This window comes from Pteronotus mesoamericanus, unplaced genomic scaffold, assembly GCF_021234165.1.
Source record: "Pteronotus mesoamericanus isolate MK-2021 breed Mesoamerican mustached bat unplaced genomic scaffold, CSHL_Meso_final contig_116, whole genome shotgun sequence".
NCBI lineage: Eukaryota > Metazoa > Chordata > Mammalia > Chiroptera > Mormoopidae > Pteronotus > Pteronotus mesoamericanus.
In genome coordinates, this window is record NW_026555027.1 from 43,648,043 (window position 1) to 43,666,088 (window position 18,046).

Consider the following 18,046-nt stretch of genomic DNA (forward strand, 5'->3'; position numbering starts at 1 on the left):
AGAGCCGTTTGTCATCCCCACCTAACACAGGAGCGCTGAGGCGCGGGGACTGAGGCTGGCTTGCCATGGACACAGAGCTGGCAAGGGGCAGAGCGGAGGCTCGAACCCACGACTCTTTGACCTCCAGAGCCGGTTCCTTTCCATGCCACCCCCTTTGTCCCCCCAACACACACGCAGAGGTGTTTGAGGAGACGAGTGCTCCTGGGAGTTTTTTCTTCCAGGAGCCCCAACTGGACTCCCTGGGGCAGTCACCAGTCAGGCCCCACAGTCTCCCCAGCAGGGCAGCCTTGCCTTTCTCCAAATTGGTTCCGGAAAAAGAGGCGTGAGAGGCCGGTCAGAGAAATGCTCCGAGTTGGAGACCAGGGCCTCTTTCACTGTCCGGAAGCTGCTCAGCACCACCCTGGGCATCGGGCTCACCCATACAGTGAACACGCTGCCATGGGTCTGGGCCAACTGCAGAGAGACAGGGTCCCAGGGCTCGGGGGAAGATCAGCTGGCCCCATTCCGGGACCTTCCTCTTGGCACGAACCCCCTGCTTTCTCACCCAATTCTCACCTCCGCAGAGCACCCACCACTCCATTTCTAAGGCAAGCCAAACCCCGGTTTCCACGCCAGCACTAGTGCCAGCGGGGGTCACAGGCTCCCTGTGCGCTAAGAGTAGCCGGGGTCCCGTGTCACACACGCAGCGCCTCAATCCCAGTGGATCCCAGAGGTCCTGGGGAATGGGTATGTTTTACCCATTTTACACATAATATTAAATTATAACTACAGTTTTTTCAGGGCTCAGTGTCCCTTGGGGGCTTCACATATGTTACTTGAGTCCACTCACAGTATGTGTGCAAGGTAAGTATTGCTATCTCCATTTCACGGGTAGAAAACGGATGCCAAGCAAGACAACAAAAGGCCAGGCCCTCCCACCTAGGTCTGCTCACCCCCTGTACAGTGCTCGTCCCCCTGCCTGAGGAGCCTAGGGATCGCAGCCACCCTCAACCAAGTTTTAATAAATATTTAGTCAACATCAATTGAGAACTGAGCATTGTCGTGGGGAAAACATTGTCCCCGGCTCTCCAGAGTTCTCAGCAGCCATTCAGCTCCGGAAGACAACAGACGCCCCCGAAGGCGGTGGCCTTAGTGCAGCAGGGTCCCACTCCCCAGTTTCCATCCCAAGTGGCTTTTCAGAAGATTCCTTCCAACCACAAAACCGTGCTCTCCTGGCACAGCGTCCTGTGAGGTAGCTGTCTTTACTGTATTACATTGCACTGGACTTCTGCCTCAGAACTCTCTTAGGTCTACACATTCAATCTGTTAATATTATATTTATTTTCACTTTTAGAGAGAGGGGAAGGGAGGGAGAAAGAGAGGGAAAGAAACATCGATGTGAGAGAGAAAACATCAATCGGTTGCCTCTCATACACACCCCAGTCAGGGACTGAACCCGCATCCCAGGCATGTGCCCTGACCAGGAATCAAACCTGAGACCTTTGTTTTGTGGGTTGATGTCCAAATCACTGAGCCACGACAGTCAGGGCATACAGGTTCAATTTTTGCAGTCCTCCAACAACCCTGCATTTGACAGGTGAGCAAACTGAAGCTCAAGACCACAGAGCTAGTGAGTGGGAGGACCAGGATTCACCCCCACGTGTGTGTCATCCCAGCTCCTTCCTTCCAGTGTCCCTGGACTGAGAGAGACAGAGGGTCCATCTGCCCACCTCTTCAGGGCTGCCGACTCGAGTGCGAACTTTCTACCTGGAGCAGTGTCTCCAAGTACAGCTGAAAGCTTAGTTGCCACAGGTTTCCAAGGATGAGGAAGGGGAAGGGACCAGGAGGAAGGTGGCTCCTTTCCCAGTAGAAGGCACCAAGTTTCAGGAACAGGAAAAAGGAAGCCAGTAAAGCCACCCAGCTGAGCAGGGAGAACATCTTGGCCTTGCGCCTCCCCTCACCCTGGGCTTCCCGTGCACTCCAGCCTTCGTCCCCTTTCTCCTTCTCTGGCCACCCTCTTCTCCCACACTGCCTGAGTTCTACTTTTATGCCAGGGCTCTCAGGCAGTGTCGTGGAGGCTGGCAAGTCCCAGGAGGCTTCTCCCAATGGAGAAAATCCACTTGGTCACACCAGTCACACCCAGGCGCCACAGGGCCACAGGGCTCTGGCCTGGGACAGACTGAACACCTTCACTCCCAGAACACCTTCACCTCCGGCCCGTGGAGCTCAACTCCAGTCAGGTCCTTTCTGCCTCCAACTGGGCTGTCTCAGCTGGTCACATGGGGTCTGCTCAGGGAGCAACAGCGGCAACCACTAAAGGTGGCATTTTTCCCCCTCAGAATATGCTATTGCATCTCAGCATGACAAAAAGTGGGTGCCTGCTTTCTGCTGCCCAGGCACGAAGCACACACTCTGGAGGCCTCCCAGTCACCCTGCCCCGAACCCACCCCTTCCCCAGCCCCAGTCTCTGGTTAGTTTGGACTCTTCACCTGCGGAGGGTCCCTGTGTTTGTCAGTAGTCAAACTCTGTAGCCTTTGCTTTTGCTTCAACTGTTCTAGAGCCAGACTGCTGGAGCCTAGAACCTAGCTCTACCTCACACTAGATGTGTGACCTTGCGTAAATTATCTAGCCTCCCTTTGCCTCAGTTTTCTCATTTGTACAATGGAGACAATCATTTTAGCCACCTGTCTCATAGAGCTCTTGTACCAGGAGATGTGTGGTACACTCAAGTTGAGTAAATTGAGGATAGTTTAATAAAGAGATTGTTTATAAACGTGTTTGGGTGGGAGTTGGGGAAACCACAGGCACAGAACTAGCCATGATGGGGTCCCTTTTATACTCAAGCCTTAAAGACTCAAGGGACATTGTTTAGTGTGTTTAACGTGGAAAGCCCAACACCAACTTCTCCAGCAACATGGTCACATTCCCATTTCTATGCCTTTGCTCATGCGGTTCCCTCCACCTGGAGTGCCTTCCCCCTGCATCTTCACCTCTAGAAATTCTCTTTCCTAGGTCTGTCTTACTCAACTGGATGCGATGATCGCAATGCTCACCTCCCAGGGCTGATGGGAGGACGAGCTAGGCAGTTCCGTGCTGTGGATAACGTACCATGCTTCTAAAGTATTGTTGCTCCTTCAATTCCCACAGAACTGCTCCCTTCCCTTTCCAACAAGTCATGTTCTGTCTTCCTCCAACTGTTGCTTAAGAGATATACTTCTCTATCCAATTCCACTGATCTCTAACCACTACCTCCAAACTATCTCCCACGGTAGTCCTTGTCTTATTCTGGGTTGAACCCTTGTTAATTATGTCGGGTGACCATCCCTATCTTTTATACAATAGGAAAAGCTCCTAAGGGCAGGTACGAGGCCTGCCTTTCTTTGGATTTCTCCAACAGTGTCATCCTATTGCTTGGAGTCCCACAATGCCATTGAGTGGTGTGGACTTACTGATAGAAGGACCTGGTGGGCCCCCAAAGACCAGTCTCACAGTGCTCGCTCTCTGTGTGGGCAGACCAGGGACCCCGTTTTGGGAGCTCCTGCAGTCCACTCCTTTCACACACGCCCAGACTTTCTCTCATACATGCCACCTCCTCTTCCCACTGCAGTGTGAGCTACTCCAGTGCAGGGGCCATTCTCAGTGGAAATATCCTGCTTGTAAGCTACTGTGCTGTTCCAGCCTTCTATTTAATTCAGATGGTTTTGGCATGCGCAGATGATAGCTTTGGGGGTGGGTGGGACGGGCAGTGCTGGTGGTCACGTGGATTTTAGTGGAGGCTCTAGCACGATGAAGGTAGTTGGGCAGTGGCTGTGGTCGTGACTCTGGTTTTGGAGAATGGGGTGGGATAGGAAGATGGGTCTGTCATCTGCCTTATGACCCACTGACAATATTCCATTCAGTTCCAGCTGTCAGCTGGGTATCATGTTCTCAGGAATGCTTCTCAGATATATAACACCCACGCCTTTTCTTTAAGACATAGAACTGTTTTACTCTAGTGGGAGACTTGCTTGCTCATGACACTCCCAAATATGTTGAACTTTGACAGATTTCCTCGCCTCTCTCCCTTGCTCAAGAGTCACAGTGTTCTGGCCAATGAGCAGGGATGAGGCTCCTGGAACAGAGGCATACCCTGCACACGGGGTCAGGCTACCATCAGATTTCAGGGGTGGCAAGTCCAGGACACAGATCTGGAATGGAGGTCACAAGACAATAGCCCCTTCTTCATTGCTTGTCTGAGACCCTCAGTGTCTGATTGGGAGGTGCAGGCTCCCTGGTTCTCCAGTGAGGCGGTGGAGGCGGGCCACAAGGTTTCCACTCTAAGGGAAGTCCCATGCAGAGTACATCTACCTGGTGGTAGCCCATCCTCAAGCTGATCCTCACAGGGGGTCTCCCTTTGATTCCAGCCACCAACATCACCCAGGGGCTGGTGCTCCCTGTTTGTTCTGCCTCTCCTTCCTGTTCCTCTAGGAACACATCAAATCAACTAAAATGTCTGGCTGAGTACTTTTCCTGAGTGAAGTATTTTTACATCAAATTTCTAAGCCAATCCTCTCTACAATACTGTGAAGGATGTTACTATTTATGCTTGACAGATGAAGAAAGTCTCAGGAGGCTGAACTTATTTGCTCAAGAAAGTGGGAGGGCCACAATTCTAACACAGCTCTACTATCTCCGAGGTCCCAGCTGGGGCAAGCCAGCATACACAAAGGGAAGTTTACTGAAGGCTAAGAGAAAACAGATGTGAGAGACCCAGAGCCAGTTGTGCTTCCAAAGGTCCTGATGCAGCTCTAGAGGTCTCCTTCCCAGGGTCCACGCTGGTCCCAGGGTTGCCATTTACATCCTGTCTGATGCTGCACTCAGAAACCTCTTCTTTAGAGCTGAGATGTCCTCTCCTCTCCTCTTCCCTTCTCTGCCTGCAGAACCCGGCGGGGTGTGTGTGTGTGTGTGTGTGTGTGTGTGTGTGTGTGTGTGTGTGTGTTGGCATTACGGAGTGGGGGGCTTCTGTGGCTTTTGGAGAAACAACAGATAAAGAGTGCATGTCACAGCCTTAACCAAGGGAGCTGTGTCCCAGGCAGGAGCCATTTCCCATAACAGACTGTCCCTCACTGTGGATCCCTCAACCCACCCCCACCCCCTGCAATGGATGGAGAGCAGATCGAAAGGCTGCCTTCTCCCACCCTCAGATCTACCCAATCCCAGCGCCTAATCCATGCTCAGAGCCTGCAGGCTATCCCAACCCACACCCCACTCCAGCCAAGTTTGGCGTTACTTGTAGCCCCACCTACCAGGATGAATAGTAGAGGAGATAAAAATAAGAAAAGACCACTAGAAATGGAAGAAATGAGGAGAAGTGAGACAGGAGAGGTCCCCAAACTTATCTCCATACACTTAAAGAGAGAGATTTTTATGTCTTACATTTGTATTTAATTTGCACAGTGTGCCCCAGTGGCTCATGGGAGTGAATGGGAAAAAATAAGGTGGCTTGACTGCCTTTGGTCAGGTGAAGCCCCCAAAAGACTATAGCTATTTCTCGGGAGGGTAGGGAGCCCCGGGGAGGGGAGGGTGGGATTCAGAGACCCCACCTAGGCAGCAGGGGAGGGTGGAGTATTAGAGGACATAGCTCCGCCCTGCACGTGTTATTGTTAACCATGCCTTCTTTCACTCTCTAAAGTATCCACGTTTGATGGTTCCCCATGAACACTCTGCAGCTGCAGACTCTGTATGTCTCCAGGCATTGTAGGTGGGGAAATGATATGACGTTTAACTTTTTGCAATGAGCTCCACATCTAGAATCCTGCTGAGTGTTCCAGTGAAGTTCCCACAGGGAGCTGCTTTCGTTCAACCTCAGCTTTGAAGAGGGGGCGTGGGACAGCAGAAGACATTCCCATGCCATTGCCGGGCCCCAGGGAGCATTAACCCAGGGCTCAGTAGGAGGCTTGGTGTCTGAAGAGTATGGCAAAGGGCAGCCGACACCCTCCCCACATGCACACACACAGGCACACCCACATCCCACTGCGGCTGCCTTCAAAGAGCTCCAGGGGCAGCAGAGTTATTCATTAAATCAGAATTATGTCTTTTTTTTTTTTTAAATCCCCACCCAAGGGCATTTCTTTCATTGCTTTTAGAGAGGAAGGAAGGGAGAGAGAGAAACATCAATGTGACAGAGAAGCATCGATTGGTTGCCTTCCCATACACACTGGACCGGGGATTGTACGCACCTGGATTAGGGATCAAACCTGCAACCTATGTGTGTGCCCTGACCAGAAACAGAACCCGCAGTCTTTTGGTTACGGGACAGCACTCCAACTAACTGAGTCACACTGGCCAGGGCCCAGAATTATGTCTTTGTTATACTCAGCATATTCCTCCTATGCAAACATTTTTTTGGCATAAGTAAAAACTTATTTTACTTATTGCTGACTTACAGGACATATTTATCAGTTCACATGAGTCATAGAATTGCAGCTGGGTGGTTCAGTTAGAACATCGTCCTGACATCAAGGTTGCATGTTCAATCCCCAGTCAGGGCACATACAGGAATCAACCAATCAATGTGTAAGTAAGTGGAGCAACACAATGTTTCTCTCTCTCTCTCTCTCTCTCACTCACTCTTTCCCTCTCCTCTCTCTAAAATCAATAAGTAAAAAATATATATAAAAAACATTGTATTTTGCTCAGGGATTTGGGAAGGGTTCAGCTGGTGGTTCATCTCTGATCTACGTGACATCAGCTGGGACGGCTGAGGCTGGAGGTTCCACTTCCAAAAAGGCTTCTTTACTCCTATATCTGATGCCACTCCCTGGCCTCACTTTCCCTCCATCCCCCATCCCCCAAGAACTCTCCCTGTGGCTTGTAAACCTCACAGTATGGTGGTCTCAGTCTATTTGCATTGCTTACATGGAGGCTGACTTCTGAGAGGCAAAAGTGTGAGCTGTTAGGCCACAAAAGGGCTATGTGTAGAACTGGCACAGTGTCACCATATTCTGTGGGTCAAAGGAGTCACAAACCTCACCCAGATTCAAGGAGGTAGAGAAACAGACTCCACTTCCTGACGGGAGACTGTCAAGGACATGCTATAGGGAAGCACGCAGGGTGGGCGATGCTGCTGCAGCCCTGTTTGGAACATGCACTCTGCCACAATAGCGTACAGGCAGTTTTTGGTTTCTTCATTGTACCTTTCCACATGCTTTGCTTTTATAATCAGGAAAAAGTTATTAAAAGAAATGGGGTGCACAGCAGTGCAGGCAGCCATTGGTGAGGCTTCAGTTAGCTGAGGTGTTTCGTGCCCCTTGCCTCGTTTACTTTCAACACTACACCCTATTTCTGGGGGATCAGCAAGAAAGAGGGTAGGAAAGGGGCTGTCCCCTCGCTAAGCTGTTCCTCAAATACTGGGCATTGTTTTTTGGGCTTTCCTAAAATCATTCCACATAAAGGATTCTTTTCCTTGATGCCGCTTGTCTCTTTGAGGTGATCAAATTTCTTTTTGCCATGACCAAAATGAAAGTCTACAACACAGGTTTTTATTAACAAATATTCTTTGAGCATCTATGTATAGGCACTACTCAAGATTCAGCTGAGTAATGTGATGCTCGTTAAGCTCCTACTATATGTAAAACATAAAACGTAAGCCAGAAATTATAAGGTAATTCAAAATTAAGACAATTTGCTGCCTTCAATAAGTTTAAATTCATGGGCAGAAATGTAAGAAAATAATCTACTAGAATATGCAAAGTAAAAGCAAAAAAAAAAAAAAACCAACCAACAACAACAACAACAACAAAACCAAACCTTAAAAAGATGTGTAAGCAAAGGGCTGTAGGAACCCAGAGGGATTTGGTTTGAAGAGAAAGGCTTTGTGGAGGAGACAGTATTTGAACAGAGTTTAAAAAGACAAACGTGGCTTTGTTTGACAAGATGACCAAGGGATTCCAGGCTGAGAAAATTGCAAAGATTTAAAACTGTGAAAACATTGGCCTGCTTTTAGGAAGACTGCGCAGAAAAGGAGGGGTAGAGCCGAATGACAGGCGCCCTGACGGCCAAGCTAACGCGGGCCACTCTGTAAACAACAACGATGCCCGGAAGACTTTAGCCACTAGTCTCGTGTCTTTTTTTAAAATTGAATTTATTGGGGGTGACTCTGGTTCATAAAACCATACAGGTGTCAAGTGTATGACTCAACAAAAACATCATCTGCACGCAGCATCATGTGCCCATCAACCAAAGCAAAGTCTGTTTCTGTCCCCATTTATCCGCCCTTTGCCCATCTCCACCTACCTTTACCCCTTCCCTCTGGCCATCGCTACACTGTTGTGTGTGTGTGTGTGTGTGTGTGTGTGTGTGTGTGTGTGTGTGTGTGTGTGTGTTTGCTTAATCCCTTCATCTTCATTCATCCAGGTCTCACCCTCCCACCCCTCTGACAGCTGTCATTGTGTTCCCTGCATCCATGCCTCGGTCTCTATTTTGTATGTTACTTTATTTTGTCCAATAGATCCACCTACGAGTGAGATCATATGGTGTTTGTCTTTCTCTGACTGGCTTATTTCACTCAGCACAACAATCTCCAGGTCCACCCCTGTTGTTGCAAAAGGGAAGAGTTCCTTCTTTTTCACGGCTGAGCAGTATTCCATTGTGTCAATGTACTGCAGCTTTTGTATTCACTCATCTACTTACTGATGGGCACTTAGGCTGTGAAGTGTTTCACCAACTTGCATTTTTGGTTGGCATGTTATCAGTAGTAAATATTGCACAATGGCACGAAGACAGGGAGACCAATTATGAGTTTATAATTATGATTTGAACAGAGAGAGGGAGTGGAGTTGGTGGTGGTGAAGCATAGGACCTGGAAGTGACTGAATTTATTGGGAAGGGGCAGGAGAGTTAAAATAACTCAAAGCTTCTAGCCGGAATACTAAAGAGGACAGCGGTACTGCGAGCTAAGACGAGGAGCCCCGATTTCTGAGAGGCTGTCCGAGGCACCGGGGAGATGCCCAGCGGAGGCCCTCAGCAGGCACTGGGGACCGGTACCGAGGGGAGGCCAAGCCCACAGTGGAAGGTTTGTCACTGTACACGTGGCAGTGAAAGAATCCATGTACAGAGAGAAAAGGGCATGGGCGGAGGTGGGAAAATGCCTCCTTTCTGGGGGCACAGCAGGCTAAGAGCGGTGGGAGGAGACCAAAGAGGTATGAGAACAGACCTGACAGGATAGGCAGTCGCAGTGCAGCAGAGAGCTTGAACAGGGCGGCGGCTTAGAGGCTCTTCCTGCTGACCACGCTGGCCTTCTGGGAAGGTAAATCCAGGGCCTCAGTACGAGTGGCTGTTCATATCAGTGCCGTCCAACAGAACTGCCTGCCGTGATGGGAATGTTCTATATCGGTGCTGTCCAACACAGCAGCAGCCACAGGCCACATGTGGCTCCTGAGCTCTCGAAATGGGGAACGGAAATTTTAACTTGAGAGCCAAGCTGCTGTGTTTTCAAGAAAGCAGTTTACAAAAAGGGCTGGGTTTAAGATTAAGATTTTTGCGGATCGTCGGCAGAACCAGTACCGAATAGTTTAAAAGCCTTCTTGGCTGCATTTAATTCTGTATTGAGAAACTCTAGAGTGATTACCCTTTTGAATGAATGGCTACTTAATTCTCAGTGAGTTCAGCTGAGTGAATTGGCCAAAAGGGCAATTATACTGTTTGACACATTCACCCTCCCCATGCCCAACCCTCTTACTGGCAGCGCAGGAGCTTTATTTGGTGACTGTGCCCAGGACACAGGCTTCAGGGGCCAGGGCCCACCACAGGTGATGCCAGGCATGCTGGGCCCCGGGCCCCTTGCACCCAACAGCTCTGCCACAGGCCCTGCTCAGACGTAATCCATTGCTGGATACTCAGAGCCAGGCTCTGGTATTCGGAAGTCATTCCGAGACATCTTACTCCCTTCCAAGAGAACTATGTTATACACCAAAAGTTTTACAAAATCCAAAATAATTTTATTCACTTTTTCAGATTTTTGCTTCCACAAGTTGTTCAGCAAACATGCTAAGGCGACAGAATGTCTAGTTGGTCACGACATGCAACGCTGACCATTCAACTGATGACAGCAGCGACCACGCCCACCTGAGCTACGGGCCCCACGGCACGAAGGGGGTTTGCAGAAACACACCGAACCACACAGCAATCAGCAACCTGAGGTAGGTCTCTTTACAGTACAAAAAACTTCTACACCAGTGTGAGACACTGATTAGCAAGAGCTGCTTAAAAGTCGCAGACTTTGGAGAGGGAAAGAGACTGTGCGACAACTGCAGTGAGAAAAGGAAACAGACCCACAAAATCCTGAACCCTGTCACTGGACTGTGGAGGTGCGGGACCAGGCAAATGAAAAAGTACCACCGCAAAAAGCAGCAGTTGGCTCCAGGGTCTGGGACCAACCGGTCTAGGAGCTGGAGAGCTTTGTGCAGTGGCCAGCGTTAGGAACCTGAGGCAGTGGGACACTCTGTGGATAGACTTGATTCTTGTTTAGAAACAACAGCAAAAAGAGGAAGGCAGGAAAGAAACTCCCTCTCACCAAGGAATGTTTCTGTGGTTCCCATTCCTGACGGAGGGAGTGGAAAGGGGTCTGGGGCTTCGCCCCACTGCTCTCCTGACAGAAACAGGGAAGTGACACCAGGACAGAAAGCAGGAGCCCTGAGAATTCACGGCGCGCTGCACGGCCTCCGGCGGTCCCCCTCTACTCCACCCTGTCCTGGAGTGGTTGTGGGGAGGTGGCAGAGCGGGCCGCTGGAGGGCCCACTGTTGCCACACGTCTTCCTTTTTTGATACCCAGAAAACCTGGCACCGTGAAACAACCAGCTAGCAAAGAACAATATGCTACCCTTCCTATCGTCTAATAGCAAAACCAGATCTCCAGTACAGCAAACTGTACAAAAATGATAGAAAGGAATTTGCACTGTTATTAGCACAGTGCTTATTTTAATATAAAATAAACAGCTTACATTTTCACTGTAAATATAGGCTATGTACAGAATTATATATAGATATAGCTACACGTATAAAGCTTCATTATAGGCCTCTGATACATTTATAATAACGGTTCCCTGAACCTTTTAGAGTGCAATTAAGAACAAAAACTAAAATTTGTTTACATGACTATGGAATAAATACAATAATCAAAATATGACTCTCCCTAAAAGTGAAACACACAAGCCAATCCTGAACTGCTGTGCGAAAGATAAAATCGGGAAAGGCAAGGTTTCGGCAGGACAGGAAGAGCGCCCGCCCCAGGCAGGGAATGGCGATGCTCCAAAGGAAAGAGGCTCCGCGGCAACGGGAGGAGTTAGCCCTTGACAGCGATCTTGTTCTCTGAAGCAGCAAACATGGCGTAGAACCGGGAGCTGTCATTGGACAGGAGGACCGATGGGGTGTCAAACTCCACCACCTGCAAAGGAAGGAGATGGCATCAGAATGTGACTCAGGGACATTCGGGGTGGTTTAAAGAACCCACTGCTCAGGAAGGAGGGCAAGCCTGAAAGCCCCCTGAGGATGGAAGCAGGGTGAAAATTTGACTAGTCTTGCCATGCCCAAATGGGTTTTTTTTTTTTTTTTTTTAACTAACCAGAGTAAGGGAAAAAGTTGGCGAGAAAGATCTCTAGACCTCCTTTATCTAATTCTTTCAGCCTTAGGTATGAAGGGGTCATTTGACAAGATATTACAAGCTGCAAGGGAAAACACTGCAGCTCAAGTCAAAGGCATAGCAGGCATATGTCATCTTGTTATGCAAGCTGATCTGAACCTATAGATGGAAAGGAATAGCTCAGGATACCTAGCTGGCAGGAAAAGAAAAAAAGAAAGTAAGGGATAGACTCAGTCAATTATCCATTCCTATGATGGACGTCTATGCAGTCACCGAAAATCGTATCACAGTAGCAAAGTGAACAGTATGCTGGCAGAGCCTGCCTCCCATGCTGCTGGCTGAAAATGCGACATATTTCCCAGCCTCCCTTGCTGCAGGGCAAAAGCAGAGGGCACAACCTTGGCCAAGGAGTTGTAAGGGGAAGTCTCCTACGGTGCTTCTAGGAAAGGCTGTTCTGCCTGATAGAGATAGACCATAAGGACAAAGTATCCTTCCTTAGGACTGGCTGTATGAGGGTATGACGCTGGGTGCTAGAGCAGACACTGTACCATGAGGGGACAGGTGGGCACGGCTTTCTTGAGGGGTAGGCAGGTTGTAAGCAGGTAGATGTGGGATGGGAACAAGAGGAAAGGGCATTTTATGTAGATGGAGCTATGTGAGTAAAGACACAGAAGTGAAAAGCTTAGGGGATGCAAGGTTGTCTACAGCTAACAGCACCTACAAAGAAAGAGAGGGAAATGAGGAAGGCAAGCCCGGGCCAGACTGCAGGGAAGCTTGGAATGGCAGGATACGGAGTTTGGCACCACTGCATGATTGCAGAAAGCAAACAGCACACGGTGGCTGGTTTCAATATATCATGGGCATTTCTTGTGTATGTGACTTACTTACTAACTAAACATGTTCTCAGACCTAAGTCAGAGTGTCGCTGTTCTCAAGTAATGAAAGAACAGGTTGTAAAGCCAAATGAGAACCCAAAAGTGCCTCCAACTCAGTCCCTTGTTGGGAGGGGACTGTGTCATCCCCCCACCCCAAAGCAACCTGTCTAGAGCTGCTATGGCTGCTTTCCTGAACGCTCAGAACCGCGCTAAGGTGCCCATCAGCCCAGTTCTCCCAGACAAGGCCATATGCCTAGCCCGGGTCCATCAGGGGCTCAGTACCTGTCCCTGGGCCAGCACCATAATCCTATCAGAGCCTAGGACCGTATGTAGGCGGTGGGCTATCGTCAGCATAGTGCAGTCGGCAAAGGCTTCTCGGACAGTCTCTTGGATCAGTAAGTCTGTCTCCGTGTCCATGGCTGCTGTGGCTTCATCTAGAATCAGGATCTGCCAGGGAAGAGGGGCAAAGAGGATCCAACCACTTCCTTAAGCATTCTGGTTAATTTAGGTTTTATAAAAACATATTTTAGCATTTGAATTTTATACCATATATTGTGTTTTCTAAGTAGGTGCACATATGTAAAAATACTGTTTTGTGTAGATTTAATACAAAGTCAAAATTCTATGTTTGCCTTGATTGCCATAAATAAAGGGATATTTGTACACTACTCATCTAACAAAATACTCATCCTATTTGCTCTGACTCCTAACACACACAGTAATCTTTCTGGCCCTCCTTCTTCCAGTTTCTAAAATGAGGGGATTGGATTTGATGACCTGGGTATATCTTGCAGTTTTAAAAACTTCTAAGTCTATGGCTTCCAGTACTACAACTACTGGCCAGAAACAAAAGTTGCCCTTGGAAACTGAAGGCTCAGGGAAGTTAAAAATAAAAACAAACAAACAAAAGACGCTCATACACCCCAACTGTGTCAAGGTTAATTCAGAAACACCCCTGGACATTCTCTTAAAAAGTGCCACTGGGCTGAGAGCCAGGAATGCGGCAAGGAAAGGCGGCTCCGCAGCTCTGGTTCCTCCCTGCCGTCGCCCCCCACCCCGCACTGCCTCACCTTACAGTGACGGAGCAAGGCTCTTGCTATGCACAACAGCTGCCGTTCCCCCACTGAGAAGTTCTCCCCATTCTCCAGCACTTCAGATTCAAGTTTCAGAGGTAGCTGAGCAATCTAGGGAGAGAGAAAGTAGAAGTTAGAAGGGTAAAAACGTTGAGGGAAAAAAACCCAAAACCTTGAATTTTGTCAAAAATCCAGTGGACAAGGTAAATGATCCTGAAGCAGAGGAAGGAATTACTAGCTGCGAACCTGGCTCCACTAAAAGGCAGGTGCAGATGTGACGACCACGTGCACCAGGACCCATGTGTTCTAGGACAGTCCCTATTTCAAATACACTATTCTCTTAGCCTCATACTGTCAAAATGTCCCGGAGATTCCAATATTTTCATGTCCCCACATCCTCGGCATATAGTGGGCCTAACTTTGGGGCCACTGAAAATATGGTCATGCAATAGGAGATGGGGTAAATGAAAAAGTGTAAAGCTGTAGGTCCATGCTGTCAAATTTCTCTTTTTAGAAGCTATGAAACCTATTCTTCAAATGAAATTACTTGAGAGAACTCAATCTAAGAGAGCTAAGAGCAGAGGTGATCCAGCTGCATCAGGGCAGGGGATCCTGAGCCTGGCTTCAGCAGGGACCCGAGAGGCCCTCCTCAAGGTGCGGGGAAGCCATCTGCAGATTTGGGCCCCTGGAGGGGGCCTGCTGAGCTGCCCTGAGATGTCTGTGAATCCACATCCACGCTGCACGCTTTCCGCAGACTCAACAAATGATGTATCTTTTGCACATATATAGCTACTCCAGAAGCATGCTATTCTGTTATGATTAATAAAACAGAAATTAATTTAAAAGCATTACTCAACTTTGAATGGATAGCTCCTCAATCAATGGGTAGCAAGAAGGGCAATATGATCATGCGCAGGGGGAGGGGAGGGGAGGGGAGGGGAGGTGGGGGTCAGGAAATACCAACTTTCATGCCCTTTCTGAAATGCCTGGGAAGCCCTGCTCTAAAGTGTCCCCCCACAGACATCCTGGACGTGGAGGGACAGACCAGGCTGGACAGACGCAGCCCGAGCAGGCTGGGGAGTGACCACAGCATCGCTGTGTTTCTACCCTTGAAATTGCAGCAGAGCTCACCCCCAGTTCTTTACTTACACATTCTTTCATGTGTGTCCTTTCTAGGGCATCCCAAATCTGGTCTTCAGTGTACTGGTTGAAGGGATCCAAATTTGATCTAGGGAGAAACGTAAGAGGACTTTCTCAGTGACCTGACATGTAATCAACCACATTGGCAAGGCTGCCTGGGGCACAAGTTTAAACACCCCCTGGAAAAGGAGGGCTTAAACCCCTCAAGGTCACAGAGGGCTCATTCCCTAACCAGCCAGAGGTGGAAGCTGAGATGCCTGCTTCCGTCCTGGAGAACAGGCTTTCTTCTTTATAAAATGTTATTTTAACGTTTACAATACAGTTATATAGAAAAATTAAGAAATATAGATATATAAATCACAAAGGGAGTGCACACAGAGGGTCCGAACGGGCTGGGCTCAAATCCCTGCTCTGCCTCCCACCGTCTGCCTGACTTTGGATAAATTACTCCTCGGTTTCCTCCTCTGTAAAATGGGGACATAGTGATATGGTTTGGTAGGTTGCTGTAAACATTAGATAGAATATGTGCAATGCCTGGAACATGGTGGATACTCAATAATTGGCAGCTGTTAAATTGACAAGGTCCATATGGACACATTAGATGCCTTGGTTCCAATGCTTTCTGACTCATACATTCAGTGCATTTTCCAAGCGGCACAATACTCCCAGGATCCTGAATATCAGGATCAGAAATTGCTCTGATTAAGTCCTATCTGTGAAAGGTCTGTATGGGGAAGACTGTTCTCTATCGGCATGCCGTCCGGGAAGAGCCTTCTTAATTAAAGGAGATCCGACTTATTGATAATCTAAAACTGTAAACTTTTTAGTTTTTATTTTATTTTTTAATTTTGAGAGTATGGTCATTAAAGCTGCAGACAGTGAAACAAGGAAGGGCCTAGGACAGAAGAAGCAACAGGAGAGAGACTAGGCAGGGCTGGTCCGGCTGCCTAGAAACGTTATGGGAAAGAAGTGAGCCAAGTGGGGGCTGCTGTCAGCTCCCTGGAGAGTCAGAGAAACGGGGGCCTTGGACACAGGTTCAGGCGGTTAGCCTGGGATGAGCTGCCACTGCCCATTGCGTCCCTGTTTGCATGCCTCATAGGGGCCCTTAGAGTTTAGGAGAAAGAAAATTAAGTCCTTACCAGTTCCACAGGGACTAAGACTGCAAAAACAAAAACAAAAACAAAAACAAAAACCCAACAGAAAAGGGAGCTTCTTAAAGAACAGAACAACTAGAGAACCACTGAACGACCTTGATCTTGAGATTCTAAGAATCTGCTGCAAATATGGAGCATCTTCCATTCCTTTTAAAGTGCTAAATGCTTGTCTGAGGGTGTTTGGGCCCCAAATGAATCAAAACAGGAGTCACTTGTGTACTCAGTCACTGCTGTTGTGATGGGTAGTTAAGAGCTAGAGATAGTCCTCGAAAGTAAAAACTAAACTAAATTAAACTAAACTTAACGAAAATAAAATGGCAAATCAAAAAGGAGAGAGGGCATCCGACTAGGAAGACATGAGAACGCTGCTTCTTGCTAATGAATAGATGTCAGGCAGAGATGCTCCAGGTGATGAGAAGGTGCTCATCCCACATAAGGAGACTGAGACTCAGAGACAGACTACTGCTGACTTAAAAAGCCAAAATTACAGATAGCAGAAATGAAACTTATGATTTCCTAAGTTTGCACAGCTGATGACCAAATAGCGCTCTGAGTTCAATAACTAAATACTCGGGGCGTTAGCACACCAAATACTGACCTTGTTCATCAAGTGACAACATGTTTCTGGAGCTGATAACAAAAACTCCCACAAAAGCTGCACCTCCATGATGTTCTGCAAACGCCAGCTGCACATGCCAGCAGGTCACTTCTTAGCATGAACTCTAGAAGCCCTGATTCCAGACCCACATGAACTGCCGTAAAATTCTGAAGTGAACACTGGGGCTTTTGCTGGCAGCATAGTCAAGGGATGTCTAAAGTTTAGCACATCCAATTTCCTAACTCTCTTCCAAATGACAGTTCAAACATTAAGGAAAACACAGTTTTGTCTTGAGCCAAAAATTATAACACCAATTTTATTCTCAAAGGTGTTCCTGTGGCATCTCAGAGTAGAGAGAGATATAGGAAGGAAGGGCAGATTTGACAATACCTCTCAACTTTTTATTTTTAGATCTGAATCTTCAAAAAAATCTAATTCTCTTCTCATGTTGCTTATTTGACCGTGTTACCTCAGTATCCAAAGTGAATGACATATTATCATCAACAGATCCAGTGTCTGTTGTCCAAATTCATTAGTGTTTTAGAGAAATGCCAAAATAAACACATCCAAGATTACTGACCCTACATGAAAGTAGGTGAGAATTCAGTTTATCTACCAGACCTCCCTGAGTAAGTGAGGTGGTGATGGCTGGGGGAAGGTGGGTAAAAGGGGACTAAATAGTAACAGAAAAAAATACAATAAAAATTAAACTTAAAAAAAATGCCACTTCCAAAGAAAAGGAGTAGGGCTGGGTAGGACGAAGAACCTAGTTTTTAAGACAAATGTCAACACTGCCCGTGGTTATTTGAAATTAAATTAGTACTATTTGGGCAGGGGGGGGGGCAGATAAAAATTAAAGAGAAAATGATAATATTACTTTCAGAGTGGTTAAAAAAAATAAAGAGGTCCTATCTAGGTCGACCATACAGTTAAAACTGTCTTTATTTTGAAAGAGAAGCAACTTGAACAGGAATAGTCACAAATGATGGAAACCCATTGTTTTTAGGAGGCGAAAGCTTAAGGCTAAAGGCAGGATAAAGTATAAGGAAAGAAAATGGGATTCAGTTGTATTTCCTTCTTAGTTGCTATTGTAACAGGTCAAGAAGAACTTTTTAAAAACGAGGAACTTTATCTTTGGCATGCTGGCAGATTTCAGAGAGAGGCATCATTCCCGAGTATTAAAGGTGGGAGAAGATACTGAAAAATGGAAAGACATGAGTAGTAATAATGCCTGAAAACCATCATTAGAAGGGCAACTTGAAGTGTACCCCGGGGGCGGGGGATAGCGTGGAGGGTAGAGGAGGACGGTGACAGTGGCTGCTGCCATTTATTGAATGCTCATCATTTGCCAGGCTCCATGCTTGTACAGTCTGTACAGATTTATTCAGTCTTCACAACAAGTCTTCACGGATAAGGAAACAAGTTTAGGAGTGGTCAAGTAGCTTGCCTGAAGACACAGGCAGAGATCTGAGTGCAGGCCTCTCTGACTTGCTCACCACTGTGCCGCAGGGCCTCCGAGCCCCGTTCGTTAATGACGTGCCCTATACAGCAGAGCTGCCCCATCCCTCTGCAATGGGAAGCACAGTCGGTGGAGTGGGAAAAGCACGAGA

The 18,046-nt window shown here is 47.8% G+C and overlaps 1 protein-coding gene across 1 annotated transcript in view; it reads right to left on the bottom strand.

Annotated features, from left to right (window-relative positions):
* Window positions 1-9,934: 9,934 nt before the first annotated feature.
* ABCC5 (ATP binding cassette subfamily C member 5) overlaps window positions 9,935-18,046 on the bottom strand; it is an 84,285-nt gene continuing 76,173 nt past the window's right edge. The window contains exons 27-30 of the mRNA XM_054581207.1: window positions 14,694-14,772; window positions 13,542-13,655; window positions 12,754-12,918; window positions 9,935-11,401 (exon numbers count right to left, since the gene is read on the bottom strand). Of these exons, the coding sequence (XP_054437182.1) occupies window positions 11,300-11,401; window positions 12,754-12,918; window positions 13,542-13,655; window positions 14,694-14,772 (460 nt within the window). The 3' untranslated portion in view covers window positions 9,935-11,299. The remainder of the gene's footprint in view (window positions 11,402-12,753; window positions 12,919-13,541; window positions 13,656-14,693; window positions 14,773-18,046) is intronic.